Below are 24,613 nucleotides of genomic sequence, written 5' to 3'. Positions count from 1 at the left end.
TATAGAGTAACTATAAAAACACTGCTCAACCTATTTTGGGTTATTGACATTGTGTCATTAGGGATTCTTAGGGAATTTCCAGGGCTTCTCCATGCTCCAGTAAGACTGCAGCTGTGTAATTATCAGTGATGGTGAAACACTAAGTGGATGCGCTGCTCCTTCAATGGAGAAACGCGTTGTGTTAAGGACAGGGGGAGATAGAAACTCGGGAGCGGGGCCCCTTATGGGTTGGATCACCAAGTTTATTACTACAATGGTGCGCCCATTACATTACATGGGAGATGGTGTAGTATCCTGGGAGCATCTCCCCTTGACACCTTCCTCTCTTTCAAGGAAAAAATTAACAAACAAATCTGTAATGAAGAGAAGTAAATTATAAGCCGCAGCCATATAGGACAGATTTTTTTTCTCCCGCCTACTGATTTAAATCTCCTCTATAACCGGCACAGTGCACGTGTAATTGCACAGTGACATCTAGTGGTCATCACAGGGCTGGTGTTTTCGGCAGCAAAAAATGGAATCTCCAGCTCGGAGCTTGAGCATTGCAACTTGCTTTCCATTATACCTAAACTGTACAGCAAAAATAATCATGCATTGCAAATATAAGGTTTCATTGAGCAAGATACACAGTAAGCCTTTGTATAACAAAAATGAAGAAATCCCCTTCCATGCAACAATAGCCAAGCCCTGACTGCTTTCCCCTCAGTGATGACCTAAAAAATGGATGCTTCCTATCAAGCATCTAATTGGAAGAGTGGGGGAGGGGGATCCCAATGCTTCTGATTGGTTGGCTGCAGGGAAATTGATTCCTACAGTGACCCCTTGCTCTATTCTTACATTTTTCAGGAATTTATGAATGAAGTCGGGCATAGCTGTGATTTTGAGGTGTAAGGGTATACAGGAATCGTTCTCTATATAAAGATTGTGTGGCACGGTGGTTTGTGTGTGTGTGTGTATGGGGGGGGAATTAGTTTATTTTGTCAATGTAAACAAATTTTTGTAAAACATTTCTGTGTCTTTATTTTTACTCCTGTATCCCTCTCTTCATACTCAGAACTCCACCCCCTTGTGATGATGTTTGTGCCCCCACTCCTTTTAGGTTCTAGGATGTAGCTTCTATAACTGGGACTCATAAATAAACAACTGGTTATAGTCACAATAAGTCCTCCTAGGTTATAGAATTTGCAGGGAGATCTATGATGCCCATATTTAAAAGAAGAAGAAGAAAAAAAAAGAAGCCGCCTGTAAGGGTCCATGGGGAGGTCCCATGGACCATTTACCCTCCACAAAAGGACTTGTATTCTTCCCCAACTCATGTTGTGTCTGATCCTTTGTATGAAACTAATTGTTTACGTACAGTAGACAGTGTGAATTAAAATGCATAATAAATGTCAGTGTACCCAGTATGCGCTGGCTGGTCCCCCTGAAGATGCCTCATGTGCCTCCTGAGGTTACCCGGTACCACTTGGAGTTGGAATCTCGGGGGCAGACAACTAGGGAGATGCCATCCCTTTATTTTGTATAAAAATACATCTTTCAGTGTTTATAGAGGACACAGGTATATCACACAGTCAGCTAGAGTCGGGGTGTACTGCACAAGAAGTATACCACTTAGCTCTAACCTAAAGGTACTGTAGTCACGTGCCATCTGGAGTGTGCTGGTCCCCGTGTAAGCACCAAGCACAATGATCTCCTGCTCTTGGAGGGTCCACAAACAAAGCAAAGTCATTGGAGTCTTCCATATGTGCACAGGCTCAAACTTGAACCAGTCTAACAGGGCTAGTGACTTCTACTCAGCCTGATGGAAGTCATAGGTAGGATGAGGACCAAGTGGCTGGCTCATTTAAATTGGTCCTATTCCTATGGTGCTGACTTCAATGAGGCTGGACCTAGATAACACTTAGGCTGCTGAACCTCCCTCATATTTCTCCGATTGGCAGTAGCCACCCTGCAGAGAGAGTTTCTGGGTAGTCGAGCTAAAACTGAGCAAGAATGGAGGGCACCCAATTGCTTAACCATAAAATGTAACTCAGTTAAATTCATGTCTCATCTTGGAATACTCCACACAAGAGTCCTTGACGTGTCCTCTCGTAACTACCATGGTTGTCCTTGAAGAACCAGGTGCCACATTGTGTACATAGCTGTTTTAGGGGATATGATGTATCATCTAGAAGGACCGGAACAGCCGACCTGACGACATTTAAGAATTTGCCTATACAAGGAGAGATGCCAGGCTGGTTTAGCCGGTTATTATCCATATGTCCGGCACACTGCTCTTGTCCCTTGCCCCCCACCCCTGACAAATTATCAACTAGCACTAGTGGCAGATGACCTGAGTTGGTTTCCATTATAATACTAATACCGGAAATGTGATGTTACCATCTATAGTAAGTATACAGAGCTGGTCTGTGCTCCTCATAGATGACCAGCCATGTACTGAAAAGTACTAGGGCTCTTCCTTTCTTTCCTATTCTAGTGCATAAAAGCATGCAGACATGGTCAATATGTTAAACAACTGAACCTCTTGACCATGTCTGCATGCTTTTATGCATTGAGTTGCTGACAATTGATTCTCTTGTGGAACATGTTCAAAGTTGACAATTCAGCCAGAACTACCTGGTAATTCTTGTTTTTGGCATACAGGACATGCACGCCCTTTTTGATATAATACATCTTGTTTAATAAATTATAAAAATATGGGGGTCATTCCGAGTTGTTCGCTCGTTGCCGATTTTCGCTATGCTGCGATTTGCTGCTAAATGTGCATGCGCATGGTACGCAGCGCACATGCGCTAAGTTTTTTAACTAAAAACTTAGCAGTTTTGCTGGTGTTCGTATGACGCTTTTCAGTCGCACTGCTGATCGGTAAATGATTGACAGGAAAGGGGCATTTCTGGGTGGTAACTGAGCGTTTTCCGGGAGTGTGCTAAAAAACGCAGGCGTGTCAGGGAAAAACGCGGGAGTGTCTGGAGAAACGGGGTAGTGGCTGGCTGAACGCAGGGCGTGTTTGTGACGTCAAACCAGGAACTAAACGGACAGAGCTGATTGCAATCTGTGAGTAGGTCTGGAGCTACTCAGAAACTGCAGAGAATTATTTAGTAGCAGTTCTGCTAATCTTTCGTTCGCTATTCTGCTAAGCTAAGATACACTCCCAGAGGGCGGCGGCCTAGCGTGTGCAATGCTGCTAAAAGCAGCTAGCGAGCGAACAACTCGTAATGAGGGCCCATGTGTGTTTTTTTTCTTTCTTGATTGGTTGTAAGCCACTAGTTCCCAGAAGGGAATAAAACAAAAAACAGAATATCTCCTGTGACTGGATGACCTATACCTGCACTTACACCAACTTCTCCCGGCACCTTGAACTACTTACTTCTGAGAATTTGTGGACGCACTGCTGCAACACCTCCTGGTTGGCGTAGCTAATTGCCCACTGGTTTCGCTCTGGAACGGTGCTGTGTTTGCGAACAGGCAGAGGGCTTAAGTTTATTAACCAAATAGAAAGTAGAGATACCCCGTGGTGCAGAGAAAGGTACATGTAATAAATAATATACAATCTTTCCTGTAGAATGAGATCCTCAGTATTTCCTTAATATGCAAGTGCTTTCCTTCAAGGATCCCAATCCAGTAGGTGTACCTCACACAGGAGAGAAAAAAACTTAGTGCAACACCATTTGATATCTGGGTCTGGAATCCTCTGGTAAAATATCCCACTCACATTTGATTAGTATAAAACTCGCTCATCATCCTTCAATATGAATGGTGAATCTTGGAGTATCTTCCTCCACTCAGGTATATGAAGGGGAGAGATTATAGTGCAACACCGCTTTAAAAACAAATTAAGTTTTAATTACAAAGGTTACACTCACATTTGATATAAATAACAATCGCATATAAAACCTCCATAGGCAAAACAGCTCTCACAGAAATGAAGACCGGAACCGACGAGTCCATAAAGTGTAATGGTCCATATCTTTGGGCAGTACAGACAGTGTAATGGTTAGCATTACTGCCTTGGTCTCACTCAAAAAATTCCGTACTTCGGAATATTTGGATATGGGATACTTAACCTGTACTAATCAAATGTGAGTGGGATATTTTACCAGAGGATTCCAGACCCAGATATCAAATGGTGTTACACTAAAAAAATTTCTCTCCTGTCTGAGGTACACCTACTGGATTGGGATCCTTGAAGGAAAGCACTTGCATATTAAGGAAATACTGAGGATCTCATTCTACAGCAACGATTGTATATTATTTATTACATGTACCTTTCTCTGCACCACGGGGTATCTCTTCTTTCTATTTGGTTATTGGACTAAGGTTTGGTGAACCTTTTAAGTGACCTGGGCAGCATTTAAAGTTTATTGCGCAACTGTAAGGTATATTTTTCAACTTAGAGGGCTTAAGTTTGACACTGGGCTCAACTGTAATGGTGGGTACACACTGGCCGATGTATGTTCTATTGAACGGCCGATATATCGCAGGTCCGTCAGCCAGTGTGTACGGACGATATGTCTGTGAACTCCGTCGTTCATAGACATGTCGCGTCGGCCCCGCAGCACAGCCGATGGCCAATATATCTACCGATATATTGGCGCATCGCTGTGTGTGTACGGGCGACCAGCCGGCCGCCCGTACACATGCTGCGGCAGCCGGCGGTGATTGACAGCTGAACTGGGCTGGGCGTGTGTACACGCCCGCCCAGTTGATGACGTCAGTCCCCGACGGATCGGGCAGTGTGTATGCTCAACACACTGCCCGATCCGTCCATAGATATATCTGCCGATCAATTGATCGGCAGATATATCTATCAGTGTGTACCCACCTTAAGACTGACAGATAATGGTTATGCATTCAGGGCTTAACTGGCAGCCACAGGATAAAGAGAGATGCGTGCATATCTTGTAACCAGATGTTGTTTATAAGATCCAAATAAATGCCCTGAAAAGGACTGTATAGTCACAGTTGATGCACACCTCTAGCTTGTGTCAAGGATATGTGCTTTTTAGAACAGAGCCTCTTTGTATACAATACTGGCAGATGTTGCCAGGGGGTAAAACCAGCCCCTCTTCAAACCCATTAAGACTACATAAATTTTGAAATTAGCATCCAGAACTATGCGTTCCAAAGTTAAGTATAAGTTTAGTGGATACCTGACAAGGACGACAACTTGCACTGTTCTACAGGAAATCCTAAACCCTGAAAACGGCTTTTCCCTAAATTTCCTGCTGTTTGGTACTGACTAAATGCTGCACAGAGGCGCACATTTCAAAGAACGTGCTTTTGCTGATCCTAGGATACAGTTATTAATATATAACTTCCCATTTCAGAAAGTCCCAAAACCAACATAAATTGCATAAATAATATACATCAAGGCTTGGGCCCGGCAAAAACGCTATGTGGATTCACACTATGGGGGGTATTCAATTCAAGTATGAAAAATTTCAGTTTCTGACTTTTTTAGGTCGGAAACTGTTCCGACCTATTCAATCCTCCTGCTGTTGTTCCAACAAATCGGCAATTCCGACTTGTCGGAAAACACGTGGATCGGCTGAATAGCGGCGTATCCACGTGTTTTGTCAGAATTGCGGCTAAATCCGACAAGTTTTAGCCCCGTTTCCGAGAATGTCAATCCGACATTAAAAAGAAGTTGTATTGGCATTGTCGGGAACGGCCAAATCCTTTCAGATTTGACCGCAAATTGAATACTGAAATGTCAGATCCTTTCCGTCGGAAAGGATCCGACATCCGTTGAATACACCCCTATGCCTTTTTGCCGGATGCTGCAGAACTGCATCCGGCCAGTGCCATGGCCGGATTTCAAAGAGAACTCAGTGCGGCACACTGTGAACACATACATTCAAATGTATGTGTTCTCCTTGATACCTGGTCGTCCTGTCATCCGGCTCAACCGCAGAATGCTGTGGTTGGTTCCGGTTGATGTGGCGCCGCCACATATGTGTGGGCGGCCGGCTAGGGGCCCATGTGCTGGCTCCTTCCTGCTGAGCGGGTCCCAGCTGAACGGGGCCCGCTAAAATGCACTGTGTGGCCCCATCCTAAAATATGTCTACATAGCCACAACTGCCACACCTAGGCTCCCTTTGCTGCTGCAGTGCTGGACATGATTCCACACCTAGGCTCCCTTTGCTGCTGCAGTGCTGGACGTGACTCCACACCTAGGCTCCCTTTGCTGCTGCAGTGCTGGACATGATTCCACACCTAGGCTCTCTTTGCTGCTGCAGTGCTGGACATGATTCCACACCTAGGCTCACTTTGCTGCTGCAGTGCTGGTCATGACTCCACACCTAGGCTCCCTTTGCTGCTGCAGCGCTGGACGTGACTCCACACCTAGGCTCCCTTTGCTGCTGCAGCGCTGGACGTGACTCCACACCTAAGCTCCCTTTGCTGCTGCAGCGCTGGACATGATTCCACACCTAGGCTCCCTTTGCTAATGCAGTGCTGGACATGATTCCACACCTAGGCTCCCTTTGCTGCTGCAGTGCTGGTCATGATTCCACACCTAGGCTCCCTTTGCTGCTGCAGTGCTGGACGTGATTCCACACCTAGGCTCACTTTGCTGCTGCAGTGCTGGTCATGATTCCACACCTAGGCTCCCTTTGCTGCTGCAGTGCTGGTCATGATTCCACACCTAGGCTCCCTTTGCTGCTGCAGTGCTGGTCATGATTCCACACCTAGGCTCCCTTTGCTGCTGCAGTGCTGGTCATGACTCCACACCTAGGCTCACTTTGCTGCTGCAGTGCTGGTCATGATTCCACACCTAGGCTCCCTTTGCTGCTGCAGTGCTGGTCATGATTCCACACCTAGGCTCCCTTTGCTGCTGCAGTGCTGGTCATGATTCCACACCTAGGCTCCCTTTGCTGCTGCAGTGCTGGACATGATTCCACACCTAGGCTCCCTTTGCTGCTGCAGTGCTGGTCATGATTCCACACCTAGGCTCCCTTTGCTGCTGCAGTGCTGGTCATGATTCCACACCTAGGCTCCCTTTGCTGCTGCAGTGCTGGTCATGATTCCACACCTAGGCTCCCTTTGCTGCTGCAGTGCTGGACATGATTCCACACCTAGGCTCCCTTTGCTGCTGCAGTGCTGGTCATGATTCCACACCTAGGCTCCCTTTGCTGCTGCAGTGCTGGTCATGATTCCACACCTAGGCTCCCTTTGCTGCTGCAGTGCTGGTCATGATTCCACACCTAGGCTCCCTTTGCTGCTGCAGCGCTGGATGTGACTCCACACCTAGGCTCCCTGTGCTGCTGCAGTGCTGGACGTGATTCCACACCTAGGCTCCCTTTGCTGCTGCAGTGCTGGACATGATTCCACACCTAGGCTCCCTTTGCTGCTGCAGTGCTGGACGTGATTCCACACCTAGGCTCCCTTTGCTGCTGCAGTGCTGGACGTGATTCCACACCTAGGCTCCCTGTGCTGCTGCAGTGCTGGACGTGATTCCACACCTAGGCTCCCTGTGCTGCTGCAGTGCTGGACATGATTCCACACCTAGGCTCCCTTTGCTGCTGCAGTGCTGGACGTGATTCCACACCTAGGCTCCCTTTGCTGCTGCAGTGCTGGACGTGATTCCACACCTAGGCTCCCTTTGCTGCTGCAGTGCTGGACGTGATTCCACACCTAGGCTCCCTTTGCTGCTGCTGTGCTGGACATGATTTCAAAACTGTGTTCCCGTTGCTGCTGCAGTGCTGGATATTAGTTCATCGTTATTCATCGTTATTAATGTTGCACATAATGAGGCACACTTTTCTTAACATTAGCTATATATCAAGACCACATTAGGTGGCCTTAATATATAGAAGTTTATATATGGAAGATTATGCAGTGTCGGCCGTCTTATCTGTGTGGCTTAGATCCCTGGCCTCATTCCTTTAAAGAAAAAACCATAAGAACCCACAGACCAATGTGCTCATCGCCGAACTCTGGAGGCTGATTTGTAAATTTACACAGACCGAGCTGAAATAAAGAAACCGGAAACAAATGAAATACATGCATTGTTTGAGGAGACTTCTTGTAGACGTCCGGGAAGGGCAGGCGGTGTTTGGCCTGGGAGTTAGGGCAAGCTGTTGTCTGTGGTACACATATATTAAGTGGCCATTGTAGCAGCAGTAGCAACTTGTATAATATAGTCATGGTTGTCCCTATATATAATATACAGAGGGAAAAAGATGCAGGTGCACTATCTCACACTAGCTCAACCTGTAACAACCAGAGGCATTTAGCATAATCCTGGCCAGGGCTATGAGCTTACCCACCGCACCAAGGTAGCCTCTCATTGGGTAAGTCCCTAACACTAACTACAGGGGTTCAGGTCTGGGGCGCAGGACACCCCAAAGCCACCCAGCCAGACAACCCCAGGGCACCGCAAGAGTGATACAAGTAAAGAATTAGATAGGTAGGAGCAGCTGCTGCTGCATGTGTGAATAATGTGAAGAGTGTAAAAGTGTGAAAGTGTTACACATATATAAAACAAACTATAAGTGCCATAGTGTATTAAAATAAATGTTAGATTGCGATGCTCCGAGGGTGTCCAGCCACGGCAGGTCCAGGAAGCCCCGAGCCCCATCGAATCCTCCCAATATTGACTGCAGTCAATTATTCACACATGCAGCTGCTCCTACCTATCTAATTCTGTACACCTAGGATGCTCAGTAGGTAATGTGACGCCTAGGGCGCTCGGCAGGTGGTGGGGCACCTAGGGCGCTCGGAAGGTGTTTGGGAATAAATACAGATGGCGAGGGAGAGCGTTCTTTGTGATAACGTTTATCCTCCCTTTCCAAGCAATGTGTATGATTTCCAGATCATGTATCAGGAGACTGGAGTTCACATGATATAAATGGGAATATTGCTCGTTGATCAGAATTCCTTAAGAGGGTAAATTTGTAATTGGTTTCTAGACAGACTATGAGGTGCTGAGGCTTTTGCAGGACCTGCGGATTTAGCAGGTTGAGGTGTTAATTTGCGAGGGTGAATAGTGGTTGGTGGAGCAACAGAGTCGAGAACAGAAGTAAGGGATGCATTGTATATGGAAGTGGCTTGTTCAGGGCATGAGAGAGAAGTGAGTCAAACAGGGAGGAAAGGAATGTGGTGTCAACAGTCTCAATGTTACGCTTAGTGATGGTAGCCTTAGGAGGTAGAGATGGGGAAGTCGAGAGAGATAGGTTAAGGGAGAGCAGGTGGTGGTCAGAGAGGGGAAATGGGGAGTTGGAAAAATCTGAAATATCACAGCGGTGAGTGAAGACCAGATCCAGTGAGCTCCCATTCACATGGGAGGGTGAGGAGGTCCACTGGGAGAGACCAAGTGAAGAGGTGAGGTTAAGGAGTTTAGAGGCAGGGGATTATGTGGGGATGTCAATAGGGATGTTGAAATCGCCTAGGATAATGGAGGGAATGTCAGAACAGAGGAAGTGAGGAAGACAGGAAGCAAAGTTGTTGATGAATTTGGAAGCAATGCCAGGGGTGTATCAAGTGTACCCTAAGATAGCTGAGTGAGATAAGGAGTCATCTTGGGTGTAAATCACTTAGATTGGGGAAGTTTCACAGTTTGCCTCTTTGGGGTCAATTCAATTAGCTTCGAAGGGTGCGAGGTGCCATTGCAACAGCGTTTAAATGCCAGCAATGGCACCCGATCTAGCACCCTTCGGAGGCTTGAATCAGCCCCAATTCGCATAAAATTGCTCGGACCTCTCTTGGGTGGCGAGCAGTTTTGTGGGAATTCGATCCACTGTAAAGTGTGGCCCCTGCCGAGATGATTCGCAGCTGTGATAATATTGCAGCCAATTGGATTGACCTCCTAAGTCTGACAAGCTGCCCTAAATCAAATGGCAGTGCCTGGACTTTATAAGTAAGTAAGGATATAGTGGCAATTTATGTGTTACAGTGAGAAGTACACCTAATAACTTCCATCCTTATCACTGAGTTATGTGTGTCTGGAACTGTCCAGTCCTGTGGAATTTGATCAGATCATTATTGGGCATTGAGATTGGTTTGGAGATACATTCAACAAATTCCAAGCCTCAAATTCTCGGTGTGTGGCCAGTGTTGTCAGCCTGTGGGGCTGTAACCAGTGTTGTCAGCCTGTGGGGCTGAGACTACCTGTATATTATACTGTCTCTAGAAAGACATTGGTTTGGATTTAGCTGCACCGTTCATATTATTCTGACAGTCAGGTTTTTTTTTTTTTTTACCATAAGATTTATTGAGAAGGAACACTGGGGCAGATGTATTAACCTGGAGACGGCATAAGGAAGTTAGAAACCAGTGATAAATGCAAGGTGATAAACGCACCAGCCAATCGGCTCCTAACTTTTAATTTACATATTGAAGCTGATTGGCTGGTGCATTTATCACCTTGCACTGATCACTGGTTTATCACTTCCTTATGCCTTCTCCAGGTTAATACATCTGCCCCAATGTGTATTTAGAGTAATCCTGGCCGTTGATGGAATCCTCTTACTGTTGTCTCTCTGTCTTCCAGCAGGGACGCTCCCCCATTACTGCCCAGCGACACCACACATGGTTACCGCACGGTAAAGGCAAAGCTGGGCTGCAAGAAAGTACGACCGTGGAAGTGGATGCCATTTACTAATCCAGCAAGAAAGGACGGCGCTATTTTCTACCACTGGAGACGGGCATCAGAGGAGGGCAAAGACTACCCCTTTGCAAGATTTAACAAAGTATGAATAACACCTCTTGTATACTCTCTGTAAAGCGCTGTATAACATGATGGCGCTATGGATAAATCCTGATATTTCAGCATTTTCCAACGTACTTAACGTTTTGCTGTTGGGAGTTTGTGTGTATTCCTAATCAGTTTGTCTGAAGAACAATGTAGTTTATATTTACGAATTCGGAACAATTGTCTTTCTACCCCTATGATCCTCCAATTATATCACATTGCAACACGTGAATGCACCGATGTCGTCATCCTGGAAGGACGCTTCCAGTTACTAAAATGCGCATTTACAATATGAATTACCAGCTCCCGTGCATGAGTGTGGGGGATAATTTGTGTTGTTTATAAACATTTCATGTGGAATTGTCCTTGAATGCGTCCAACATCAAATTTTAACGTTCTGGCTTATTATCACTTAGTATTATTTATATAGAAAATTCTCATTCCCGGTGACGGCTCAACTTTTATTTGTTTTGGTAAGAAATAATGACCTATAAATAATAAATAATCTTCTGTGCCTGACGGGATTACTTAGAGGACTTGTGAGGATTATTATCTGCTCTGTATTACCGTGATGTTCCTGAGCCGCCTTCCCATCTAGCCAGTGATTGAAGGAGATAGAGATATATACCCAAGCCTTGTTCTCATCTAGCCAGTAATTAAAGGATGTGTACATATGTATGAGTAATATAATATGAACAAAATATTTATATATATATATATATATATATATATATATATATAATGTGTGTGTGTGTGTGTGTGTGTGTGTGTGTGTAACACCTTGACAAAGGGGCAGGTGAGCCCCGAAGCGTTGTCTTTTTTGTGCACTTTGAATATATTTATTTGACTTCAAAAATCCCCGAGTGCCGCTGTCTTCTATTGGGAATCTATATACACTGCTCAAAAAAATAAAGGGAACACTAAAATATCACATCCTAGATCTGAATGAATGAAATATTCTTATTAAATACTTTGTTCTTTACATAGTTGAATGTGCTGACAACAAAATCACACAAAAATTATCAATGGAAATCAAATTTATTAACCCATGGAGGTCTGGATTTGGAGTCACCCTCAAAATGAAAGTGGAAAAACACACTACAGGCTGATCCAACTTTGATGTAATGTCCTTAAAACAAGTCAAAATGAGGCTCAGTAGTGTCTGTGGCCTCCTCGTGCCTGTATGACCTCCCTACAATGCCTGGGCATGCTCCTGATGAGGTGGCGGATGGTCTCCTGAGGGATCTCCTCCCAGACCTGGACTAAAGCATCCGCCAACTCCTGGACAGTCTGTGGTGCAACGTAGCGTTGGTGGATGGAGCGAGACATGATGTCCCAGATGTGCTCAATTGGTTTCAGGTCTGGGGAACGGGCGGGCCAGTCCATAGCATCAATGCCTTCGTCTTGCAGGAACTGCCGACACACTCCAGCCACATGAGGTCTAGCATTGTCTTGCATTAGGAGGTACCCAGGGCCAACCGCACCAGCATATGGTCTCACGAGAGGTCTGAGGATCTCATCTCGGTACCTAATGGCAGTCAGGCTACCTCTGGCGAGCACATGGAGGGCTGTGCGGCCCCCCAAAGAAATGCCACCCCACACCATTACTGACCCACTGCCAAACCGATCATGCTGGAGGATGTTGCAGGCAGCAGAACGTTCCCCTTGGCGTCTCCAGACTCTGTCACGTCTGTCACATGTGCTCAGTGAGAACCTGCTTTCATCTGTGAAGAGCACAGGGCGCCAGTGGCGAATTTGCCAATCTTGGTGTTCTCTGGCAAATGCCAAACGTGCTGCACGGTGTTGGGCTGTAAGCACAACCCCCACCTGTGGACGTCGGGCCCTCATACCACCCTCATGGAGTCTGTTTCTGATTGTTTGAGTAGACACATACACATTTGTAGCTTGCTGGAGGTCATTTTGCATGGCTCTGACAGTGCTCCTCCTGTTCCTCCTTGCACAAAGGCAGAGGTAGCGGTCCTGCTGCTGGGTTGTTGCCCTCCTACGGCCTCCTCCACGTCTCCTGATGTACTGGCCTGTCTCCTGGTAGCGCCTCCATGCTCTGGACACTACGCTGACAGACACAGCAAACCTTCTTGCCACAGCTCGCATTGATGTGCCATCCTGGATGAGCTGCACTACCTGAGCCACGTGTATGGGTTGTAGGGAGGTCATACAGGCACGTGGAGGCCACACACACTACTGAGCCTCATTTTGACTTGTTTTAAGGACATTACATCAAAGTTTGATCAGCCTGTAGTGTGTTTTTCCACTTTAATTTTGAGTGTGACTCCAAATCCAGACCTCCATGGGTTAATAAATTTGATTTCCATTGATAATTTTTGTGTGATTTTATTGTCAGCACATTCAACTATGTAAAGAACAAAGTATTTAATAAGAATATTTCATTCATTCAGATCTAGGATGTGTTATTTTAGTGTTCCCTTTATTTTTTTGAGCAGTGTATATACACTAGGTGATTCATCGCGCCCTACGGGCGCTCTTCACACCGGTGAAAGGGGCTACACCCCGTTAACCCCTGCAAGCCGTTGAACATACGCAGGCCAGTAGATAACCGATCCAGAAACGCAGGGCAGTATAGAGGGCATACAGCAATGGTGTCCAGTTGAGAAAAGATAGAGAGGCGTGGGGGGGAGAAGGGGAATGTACAGAAACGCTGTGCGATCGGTAAAGGATAGGGAGAGGCAGGGAGAGGATAAACAGAGGCAAGGCTGTCAAGAGAAAATACTGTTGCAAGAGGCTACGTCCCCTTAACCCCTGCACGGGCTTTAGCCGTGCTATAATTGTTATTATATGGAGTATTACCTGCAACAATTTTTATGTTAGTGGGTAAATATATCCGCATAACCCTGGCGCTGCCATGTACTCATTATACAACCCTGGCGCTGGCATGTACCCATCATATAAGCCTGGCGCTGTCATGTATTCATCATATAACACTGGGAGTACATGTACCCACCATATAACCCTGGCTCTGTCATGTCTTTATAACTGAGCTGGGCCATGGCTACCTAGGTTACAGTATCCTGTGCCCTGGCACACACTCTGAGCCCCTGGGCCAGCACCTACCTTCAGCGCACACTTCTGCCCGCTGTCCCTGCGGTATCACTCCAGCACGTTGGCGTTTGATGCCCAGGCCCAGCACCTGCTTGGACACCTTATAGTCATCGGAAATGGCATGGCGCTTGATGGGCTGTGTCAGGGCCGGGAGGCTGTCAGTGGCCGTCCCTGGCACACTGGCATTCTCCTCCATGCTGCCCACTCAGGACTGTGCGGCAGCCGGCAGACTCATGGCCGCAGCTCAGTGCTGGAGTCCCGGAGACTGAGGCTGCTGCTGTGAGTCCTGCTTACTGTCACCGATCTAGTGCCACCAGGGTGTGGGGACTATGAGGGGACGGGGAGGGAACTGTGCGGGGAGGAGGGAGGCAGGGGACTGGGTGGAGAAGGGGAGGGGACTGGGTGGGGATGGGCAGACCGAGGGAGGGGATTGTTCCTGGCCTGCATCCAGCCACCCAGATCTGTGACTCTATGACTCCGCCCAGCTTTATACACACAGTCACTCTGGGCTAATATATAGGAGATTCTCTTTAAACTTTATTCTTCCTTGCTTTTCTCTATAATATCTCACTTCCTGTCTAATCTGTCACTAAGGGGGACATGTACTAAGCAGTGATAAAAGTGTAGAGGTGAGCCAGTGGAGACGTTTCCCATGGCAACCAATCAGCTACTCTGTATATGTTTATAGTATGCAAATTATAAATGTTACGTCAATGCTGATTGGTTGCCATGTGCAACTCTTCCACTGGTTCACTTCTCCACTATTATCACTGCTTAGTACATGTCCCCCATAAGCTCTTACTTGCCTTCTTTTCTCTCTCTATCACCTACGTTTCTTTACTGCTTAAGGAGCCTTACCCTCTTTCCTCACTCCACTCTGTCATTCCCAACCCACAGTCCTCTTTTCTGTCACTTGACTCATCCCCTTGCTATGCTGCATGTGTTACCTCTTGTCTGCTGCTGTACTGTACCTCTCTACCTCCGAGTCCGGCCTCTGTAGGCTGTTCACATCTCATACAGGCTTGCAGCAGTGTCGAGTACTTGTCCCGCCCCCTGCAGGGGCGGGGCTTGTAGTAGTAGGAAGTGCTGCACTGACAGTGGCAATGCAGGGTCCATTACCAAGGCTACGCGCCAGAGCTCCAATTGCAGCAGGTAGCCAGGAGGAGGGGCGAGTGCCCACTAAGGGAACAACATGACCAGCCGAGCACGAAATGGTACGGAGTCTCTGCATCCCAATCCGCCCCTGCCCATCTCCTATAGATTTGCCCAGATCTGTGACTGGGACTCCGCCCAGCGTTGTGACTCCGCCCAGCGTTATAAATATATATATATATACACACACACACACACACACACACACACACACACACACGCACACGTTAAGGCTGATTTACGTTGTACATGTGTTAATGTCCATTATCATCATTTAAGATGGCAGCGCCACACTTGCACAAAGGGTTGTGCCTACCATCCCCCGCCCCGCTATCACATGTTGTATGTGCTACAAAGGTCTCGTATGTCGCTGTCTTTAACTCTGTGTGTGTGTACAACGTATTACTATAGTACCGTGGCCAGGGATTACGCTTCCTGTGTATGTCACATTACATGTTCACTTTTTACAAGGTTATTGCAGCTCATGGCCTGGTCTCTGAGCATAGATGGAACCTGCGTTCCATTTCCTATACATGATGACACGTGCCTGGTGTATTGATCCACATGATGTTCACTAGTGCAGTGATCTTGTTCCGTATTCTTATTTCTCTGCGGTATTCCGCCATCCAGCTGTGTTCTCACCCCTGTGTTCTGTTACACAGATGAGGTGGTCTCGGTACTCTGCCAGCAATGCTAAACCCCACTAAGCACCCCCTCCCCTCTCTCAGAGGGTTGCAATGTTCTGCCCCCTCCCGGGATGAGACATACTGTTTCTGCATATTTGACAGATCAGCACTGAGAGGATCGTCGCTGCAAGTGGAACCGTCCCATCTGCCAGCTCTGAATATGTATGCAGGGGTGGGTGGGGGGTGGGGTATTACTATACCGTCGTCCATACCAGTTTTCGTACAATGGTGACCGTGGAGGACCAGGCCAGGTTGCAGACTCTGCAGTCAGTGACCAGGAACTTGCTGTCTACTCTTAATTAGCTTTTTACTTCTAATACACATTTATAGTAGGTCCTTAACCCTTTACACTCTCCCACTCCACCCGCTGTCTGTCCCTGATTTTTTTTTTTTTTTTTTTTTTTTGTTTTTTCATTCTCCCAAGTGCTAGTTCAAAATAAAATAAAAATAGAGTAACAGCTTTATCCCATCGTTACACCAACCTGGACTGCCGGTGCTTTATGTGCATGAGATATATTGGTATTTTCTCCTATGAAGACTACAGTATATGGGGCGCATTAATAGCGGGAATGGGGCAATTATTGTAACAGAAAAGTTTGCTTGCCTAACGAGCTTGTACTCTACATTGTAAAATCTATGTAGTAAGTGCTCCCTATGCCTCTCTCTGCAGACCGTGCAGGTCCCGGCGTACTCCGAGCAGGAATACCAGATGTATCTGCATGATGACGGCTGGACGAAGGCTGAGACAGACCATCTCTTTGACCTCTGTCGTCGATTTGATCTTCGCTTCATTGTCATTCATGATCGCTACGACCACCAACAGTTCAAGGTAAGAGCAAGAGGGACCATTAAGCTCAAAATGCGTAATACGCAATGCTTTTAGTAGCAAAACGCGGGTTTGTCAGTCAGTAAACCCAGCAGTGTTGGTGACAGCTGTTCTAAATGATTGAATACCAAATAACTTTACTTCTATTTTTGTATCACATGATATGAAAAATACCTTTTGGGATTAGTTATCCTCTATAGGGGGAGATTTATCAAAGCTTGGAGAGTTGGAGAGATAAAGTACTAACCAGCTCCTCACTGTAATTTTTCAAACACGACCTGTAACTTTGGCAGGAGCTGATTGGTTGTTACTTTATCTTTCTCCACTTTCTCTCTGCAAGCTTTGCTGAATCCCCCTTGTAGTCCCTATTACTGATGGATGATTATCTTCCTCTGAAAATGATGAATTCTAATTAGTGACAAGTCTGATAAGATCAGGGAGCATTACCCAGCATGCTGTCTGACACTGTCAAAGAACGTATTTGTTACCATCATGCTTTCTGACGATGGTGTATCTGATGTAGCATATTTAATTTCCCATCATGCTCTCTGATATAGTGTCACATAATGTATTTATTTCTCAGCAATCTCTGATAATGGTGTCTGTCGCAGAACATATTTAGTATCCCAGCATGCTCTCTGATAACGGTGTCTGTAGTCGCAGAACGGGTTTCGTTTCCCAGCATGCTCTCTGATAATGGTGCCTATTGTCGCTGAACGTGTTTCATTTCCCAGCATGCTCTCTGGTAATGGTGCCTTGGGTTGCAGAATGTGTTTAGTTTCCCAGCATGCTCTCTGATATTGAGTTTCTGGTGTTGCAGAAAAGGTCAGCTGAGGATTTGAAAGACCGTTATTACGGTATCTGCGCCAAGTTAGGAAACGTTCGCGCCACTCCCGGCACAGACCCGAAGATCCCGGTGTTTGATGCGGTTCATGAGCGGAGGAGGAAGGAGCAGCTGGAGAGGCTGTATAGCAGGACCCCAGAGCAGGTGATGTCTCTTACGCTAACGTTTATTTACAGGAGACGGGTGTGAAATAATCGCCATTCCCCAAATCACTTCATATTGTCAAAGTTTCCCCTTGTTTTCATATGATGCAAAATGTGTTCCTCATATGATATTCTCGCTACAAAAGATTAATACAGTGCTGTCTGCAAACATTATGCCGTTACATTGTGTTCAGGGACATATGGACAGGTCACGTACATTCAGGCCATAGACATTGTGTCAGTCCGGGAGAGGAACATTGTACCTGGCTGTCGGATGGGAGTGACATTTCCAGTATTCAGGATCAGTAGGGTCCTACAGATAATCCTCATACCAAATATAATTTAATTTCAGCTTCTTATTAATTAGCCGCAGTGGATCTGCAACACATAGAAGTATAGATAAAAGTGGGGTGTGGGATATCAGATGCTGAAGTGGGTACTGCCCAGTTACCAGACAAATCGGGCGGTATTTAAATTATATATCACGCCCAATCTCCTTTCTAAAGTGATCCCTGTTATTGCGCATATCGCGCCCATAGTAATCAGGTTTAGCTGCGTAAAGGGTTGGGAGCCCTCGTTACCCCGGGGGTAGCGAGCTGAAGTGATTATACCACGCCCGTCAGCAGAAATAGAACAGGTGTGGAAGTGGGTGAAAAGAATTGAATACCGCCTATGGTGCTGGCAAGTAACAAAAGAGAGTGCGGGTGACGTGGCAGTTGCACGCCCTCTCACACGACATCATCTGTAGGGATTAATAATTCAGTGACTCTCCAGGATTATTACACATGGGGGGTAATTCCAAATTGATTGCAGCAGGAATTTTGTTAGCAGTTGGGCAAAACCATGTGCACTGCAGGGGAGGCAGATTTAACATGTGCAGAGAGAGTTAGATTTAGGTGGGGTGTGTTCAATCTGCAATCTAATTTGCAGTGTAAAAATAAAGCAGCCAGTATTTACCCTGCACAGAAACAAAATAACCCAACCAAATCTAACTCTCTCTGCACATGTTATATCTGCCTCCCCTGCAGTGCACATGGTTTTGCCCAACTGCTAACAAAATTCCTGCTGCAATCAACTTGGAATTACCCCCATGATGCGTAAAAATCAAGACACATCTGAGGCTTCCATGTGTAATGTAAAAGTAACATAAACTTATGATAAAATAATTATAAATGTGATAATTGTAGCTCTAACTATCATAGTTGGGGTCTATGGTTCTGTACTATACAATACACATACAGAGATTTATCCAATATTGGCCCTCATTGCGAGTTTTTCGCTCGTTATTTTTTTTTTCGCAACGGAGCGATTAGTCGCTAATGCGCATGCGCAACGTTCGCAGTGCGCCTGCGCCAAATAAATTTGCTAAAAAGATTGGTATTTTACTCACGGCTTAACGGAGAAATTTCTTCGTTCTGGTGATCGAAGTGTGATTGACAGGAAGTGGGTGTTTCTGGGCGGAAACTGGCCGTTTTATGGGTGTGTGCGAAAAAACGCGGGAGTGTCTGAAGAAACGGGGGAGTGTCTGAGTGAACGCTGGGTGTGTTTGTGACGTCAAACCAGGAACGAAACTGACTGAACTGATCGCAGTGGCAGAGTAAGTCTCGAGCTACTCAGAAATTGCAAAGAAATTTCTATTCGCAAATCTGCTAATCTTGCGTTCGCAATTCTGCTATGCTAAGATTAACTCCCAGTAGGCGGCGGTTTAGCGTGTGCAATGCTGCTAAAAGCAGCTAGCGAGCGAACAACTCGGAATGAGGGCCATTGTGAGAGAGAGAAACATCTTATCCTATCCTATATAATAAAAGGCTAGCGCTGCCCGTCACCTCTGTAGGAGCAATTCAAGTGTTGTGAGTGCCAGCGCCCACTAGATGGCGGCCGATGTAGCAGTTCAAGTGTTGCTCTGTTCAGGCGCGCACAGCCGCTGGCGCGGACATTACTGTTACGTTGTACCGTCATTTTGACAGGCTGGTAACTAGTATAATACATACAATACAGGAATGATATAATATATGAAAATGAGATCACTACTGATCAGATATGTGATGTCATATGACTCATATATTCCATGACTGAGCTAGTTTACAATAACGGTCCAAGAAGGTGGACCACCCATGTATGAGCAGCGCCTCTTAGAAGCAATTTATATGCTTTCAGCTTGCAAGTAGTGCAATGCCCCTATTGTAAGATACAATGGGGGGAATTCAAATGTTTGAAAAGTCAGTTGGGTGTCTGTTTTCTCCTATCTAACAGACAGGAAAAAAACAGACACCCAACCGACTTTTCAAACCTTTGAATTCCCCCCACTGGGTGTTAGACTTTACCAATAAAACACTAACTTGAAACATTAGTGATTTTAGCTGGATTGCGCTGTTGTGGCGATTGGCTCCAGTGCTGAAGGTGCCAGATATACTGAAAGCTTTGTTATGTGCAGCATATTTATGCAGAATAAAAGAACGCAACCCATGTTTATGAAGGGCCTGTGTAGTATTATATTGTTTCTGTGCAGGGTAAATACTGGCTGCTTTGTTTTTACACTGCAATTTAGATTTCTGCTTGTACACCCCACACCCAAATCTAACTCTCTGCACATGTTACATCTGCCCCCCCCCCCCCCCCCCCTGCAGTGCACATGGTTTTGTCCATGAGCTGACAAATTTGCTGCTGCAATCAGGTCTGAATCATGCCCCATGTAAACGGATACATTGCAGGTGCCATAGCCTGCCACCAAGCTCGTAGAGTCTGTATTGGGGTAAATTTATCCAGTTTTGGGGGTTAGCCTTTACCACCAGTAAGAGTAAGATATGTCTCGATATTTGTTACTTTGCTGCGCAGAGAGTTAAACCAGCCATAAAGTGCTGACTTGTTAGCTTATAACATGGGTTTCAGAAGGCTCTCCCTTGAACTCCGGTTCCTCGTGACCCTGCGTCTACAATTCCACTTAGATTCCTGAACTAGCAGGTCGGAGATTATCCTTTTGGTGTTTGACAGCGTGCTGCAGTTCCTGATCTCGCTCTGTAAAGCTGAAGGGAGGTTGCGGGGCAGGAAGGTTATTGCACATTATCTCTATATTTCCTTTTAGCTGCGCATTCTGCCCTCCGAGCTGCTCAGACTCCATAAAACCGGTTTTGAAGTTGTTCTTGCACTGAGGTTCTTCCATGTCCGTTTTACTCCCGTGCCCCTTCCAAATAGAGAACAGGGTGCTGGACCACTTAGTGAAGAGTAGCGTTCAGTCACATGGCCTGTCCGTCCTGGTCGGGACTCCGTTATGGCGTATGGGAACATTTAGCGGTGGGGATTTGAAGATTCGCAGCAGGGAGTGCACAGAAATAGTAGGCACAGAGGAGACTTATCAGGAGCCAAGTCATCTTCTACCGGTGACTTCTAATATCCTCTGCATTTTACATTAAGAGGACATTACTCCATTTCATACTTAGGTGGTCCTGATATCAATGTGTTTTATCTCTTATGTCACTGAATGCTTTCACAATGTGACGCATGTGACATCACTGCTCGCTGCATCAACACAGTGACATCGCCACTGCCCAAAGATGAGGATATTTTGCATCTATGGAAATTGCTGCTTGTTTTATATAAAGATAGAGATATATATATATATATATATATATATATATATATGAGAGAGATATATAGATAGAGGTGTGTGTGTATGTATGTATATGTATATATATATATATATATATATATATATACATACATTTCTTTTTTTTCTCTATGGAAGCCATTGTTATTGCTTATGAGCACACACATATTGGAGTGATATGTATATCACTCCTCTATGTTCAGAGTTCTCCCTTTTTAATGGTGTAGTAGGATTTACCCTAGGGTAAGTGTACTTACTGCCCACCTCCCAGTGACATTGTGGTGTTCTGTCATCATAACTCTGATCTCATCCTATATTGCTGATTTCCTGTGTCATGTCACAACACAACGGATTAGCTGTATTGGTTCTTCCAAGTTTGATATTCACACTATCTGTGGTAGGCAGCCTGTTGCTTTCTAGCTGCTGTGGAACTGCAAATACAAGTATGCACCACAGCTGGAGAGCCACAACTTGCCTAGTCTGCATCCGGAATCTACTCCCAATCTCCCAGTCACAGCTGCAGTCTGGATGCCTATACTGGGCCATGTGGAGCCCCAGAAAGCAGTGCCAGGGAGGAAAGAGGGATCCAGCTGCAGAAAGACCTGCACCCCACCAATTACTGCCAGGTCTTCCCCTGTAACACCACACCCATTCTATTGTACATGAGACATCCCTGGGATGTGTCTTGGTTTTATGTTCTGATGTGATACAGCTGTTGTCCACTAGGTGGCGCTCTCTGCACATTGTTAACCACCCAGAGTCTGATTTGTTTGTCTGGCTTCTACCTGCAGGTGTCAGAGGAGGAATATCTCATACAAGAGTTGCGTAAAATTGAGAGCAGAAAGAAAGAGCGAGAAAAGAAAGCTCAGGACCTACAGAAACTCATCACTGCAGCCGACACCACAACCGAGCTGCGGCGCGCCGAGAGGAAGGCCACTAAGAAGAAATTGCCGCAAAAGAAGGAAACAGAAAAACCAGTAAGATTTAGTTCCTCCCGTACTGATATTGCCGCTCCTGTTATTCCAGGCGTTGCCAGAACTTTTATGATGACTGCATTCCAGAGTTCTCTTTCCACAGTGGTTGAATTACCATATTTCTTTCTTTAATAATATGTCAGATACATCTCTTAGGTTCTCTTTGTTCGGACTGAGCAGCCATTCTAGTAGACTAAAAACTGTCCCTGTACTCACTCATTCATCCACTCAAATGTTATGTTTAATATAGTTTTACATAGACAGCACTGCCAATCTGCCAATCACTGCCATCTCTCCTCTCAGCTGATTACTTCCTCCCACTCTCATTTCCAACACTTCACCCCGTGCTGCTTCCCACCACTGGAACTCTTTCCCTCGCCCTCTCAGATTCTCCACCTCCCTCCAACGCTTTAAACAAGCTCTCAATACCCACTTCTTTACCAAAGCTTTTCTGCTCTCATCCTAACCCACCGACGCGCCTTGCTGCCTGCCCACCCCTCCCCTGTAGATTGTAAGCTCTAACAAGCAGGGCCCTCGTACCTATTGCGCTTTTTCTTCCCTGACCTATACTTTCATCTCCTCCCCATTACCAGCAGCTGCATCTCACCTTTGTGCACGGCTGCTGCTGCTTTTGTGGGTATTTTCGCTGCAAAGTTTATATAGATTGTATCCCATCTTCTGCAATGTTTTGTGCTGTGCAAGTTTTTTTGCACTTTTGTCACGTTTATGGGGCAGATTTAGTGACGAGTGATATTCTTGATACCACTCGTTACAATTGATAAATGGTGTTCCAGCCAATCAACTCCTGTCATTTTTCTAACACATGACAGGAGCTGATTGGCCCAAGCACCAATTATAATTCATAATGGGTGATAACAAAAATCGTTGTTAAATCTGCCCCATTGATTGCACGGATTACTGTGGTGCCATATAAATAAAGTTTAATAATAAAATAATAACATATATCGGATTACACTGCAGGAGAACAGGGCAGAGTATAAATTGAGACGTACTGTAGGAGTGAGCGTTCCGTCCACAAGGGCGAAGTCTTATCATTAAATCTATCATGGTACTGTGAGTGGATCACCTTACTTCCCCTAGGGTTGTAATATAGAATAAAATCACTATATGTGTGTAATTACTTTTAACCTTTTCATTGCTGCAGCAAGTGTGCATGGTAATGGCCACAGCGTTTTATGCATTTGCGTACTAGGTAGGACCAGCTGCAGTGCTGAGATTTTCATTGTCTGAGTAACCAAATGTCTAAAATAATCCCCCCCGGATATTAATCACTTGCCTGGCATGGTCGCATCAGATGCAACCGTGCCTGCAAGTGCTGTATCTGACCTGGTGGCACTTGATGCGACCAGTCAGATAGAGAGTGTTAGCACTGGCAGGGAAGGGTAACTTGCCTCCGCTGCTGCTGTCAGAGGGACGGAAGGTCCCTCTGCCTCCCTGTACTCTCCCCTACTGATTGCCGTGCTGCTGATCGATCAGAACGTCAGGATCCCCTACCCCCAGCGGCTGCAGTCAATGGCGTGTAAATTAAATGGAGGCTGTTCGGGATCTAAAAAGTAAAGTCCCGATGGCCGCGATGTTCCCGATCGATGTTTTGGCGGGGAAATAATGAAAAAAAAAAAAAAAAAATCCCCCAAAGTATATATTTAAATTTTGGATAGGGTTAAATTCATGTTCTTCACCTAATTCACTCATAAAAAACCCTGACAATTTCGGAGCGGTTTTTGGGGAAAAAATAGTCAGTTAAGTGGTTAAAGAACGTATAATATCTTAAGTGGATGCCATTGGTTCATTTGGGAATGGTAAATTAATTTAAACAAGTTACATTTTCTTTCTTGCGTTCACAGCGGCCACGTTCCTCTATATCTTCGGCAGCACTGACTGAGAGTAGAGAAAGGGCTGCAGTACAGGGAAGTTTTTCTGTGGTCAGTGTGACTTGTTCTCACGGTGGTCATGTGACCAGGGACCAAGCAGTAGGTCGCAGCGCTGTAACCCGCCTCGCCCCACTGCTACTTTTGTAAGGGCCAGAGATCCATTGCGCCTGCGGCATATGCATAGTGGGTGGGCGTGCAGTCATTTATATAACATGAGTGAGTGGAGATTGCCTGGAACTTTAGGATCCTGCAAGAGGTTACACAGAGCTGCCTGTGTGCAATATATTGTAGGCTTATTCTTCGCCCTTCCATGGTTTAATTGTATGTGCCATGTTGCCCTGTATTTGTTTTTGCAAATAACTGGAATTAACACCTGGCGCGTGTCTGGAGGCGACGACTTCTTGCTGATGGGTCCTGGCGTAAAATCATTGAGAAGTGTCAGCCCGCCCTTGTGCTGCCTGCATGCTAAGTGCCCTCGCTGGCTCCTCTGTTTACGCTCAGGGGGCAATCAGGAAACCTTGAATCAATAGCAAGGACGCTGCCGCTCCCCTGAGCTCCTTTTCAGGGTGTTTAATGGTTGCAATCAAACAGCTATTGAGCCAAGTAGCCATGTTGCTTCAGGGCTTTCCTAGGTCCCAATGTCCCAGCATCTGAGGAGTTAATCATGTCCTCTAAGTGGAAAGCTGTCAGTACAGAGGTGTTAGGTGCACAAATGGGAACA

General features: G+C 45.9%; 1 protein-coding gene across 4 annotated transcripts in view; it reads left to right on the top strand.

Moving 5' to 3' along the window:
• DMAP1 (DNA methyltransferase 1 associated protein 1) overlaps window positions 1–24,613 on the top strand; it is a 109,518-nt gene that overhangs the window by 32,950 nt on the left and 51,955 nt on the right. For 3 of the 4 annotated variants that reach the window (XM_063939470.1, XM_063939469.1, XM_063939471.1), the window contains exons 4-7: window positions 10,493–10,691; window positions 16,280–16,438; window positions 17,256–17,423; window positions 21,818–22,003. In XM_063939470.1, the coding sequence (XP_063795540.1) occupies window positions 10,493–10,691; window positions 16,280–16,438; window positions 17,256–17,423; window positions 21,818–22,003 (712 nt within the window). The remainder of the gene's footprint in view (window positions 1–10,492; window positions 10,692–16,279; window positions 16,439–17,255; window positions 17,424–21,817; window positions 22,004–24,613) is intronic. The other variant, XM_063939472.1, reaches the window with a different exon arrangement.

Source organism: Pseudophryne corroboree, chromosome 9 (genome assembly GCF_028390025.1).
Source record: "Pseudophryne corroboree isolate aPseCor3 chromosome 9, aPseCor3.hap2, whole genome shotgun sequence".
Classification (NCBI taxonomy): domain Eukaryota; kingdom Metazoa; phylum Chordata; class Amphibia; order Anura; family Myobatrachidae; genus Pseudophryne; species Pseudophryne corroboree.
Note: the sequence above shows the minus strand (reverse complement) of the source record. Positions and strands in the feature narration are given on the sequence as shown.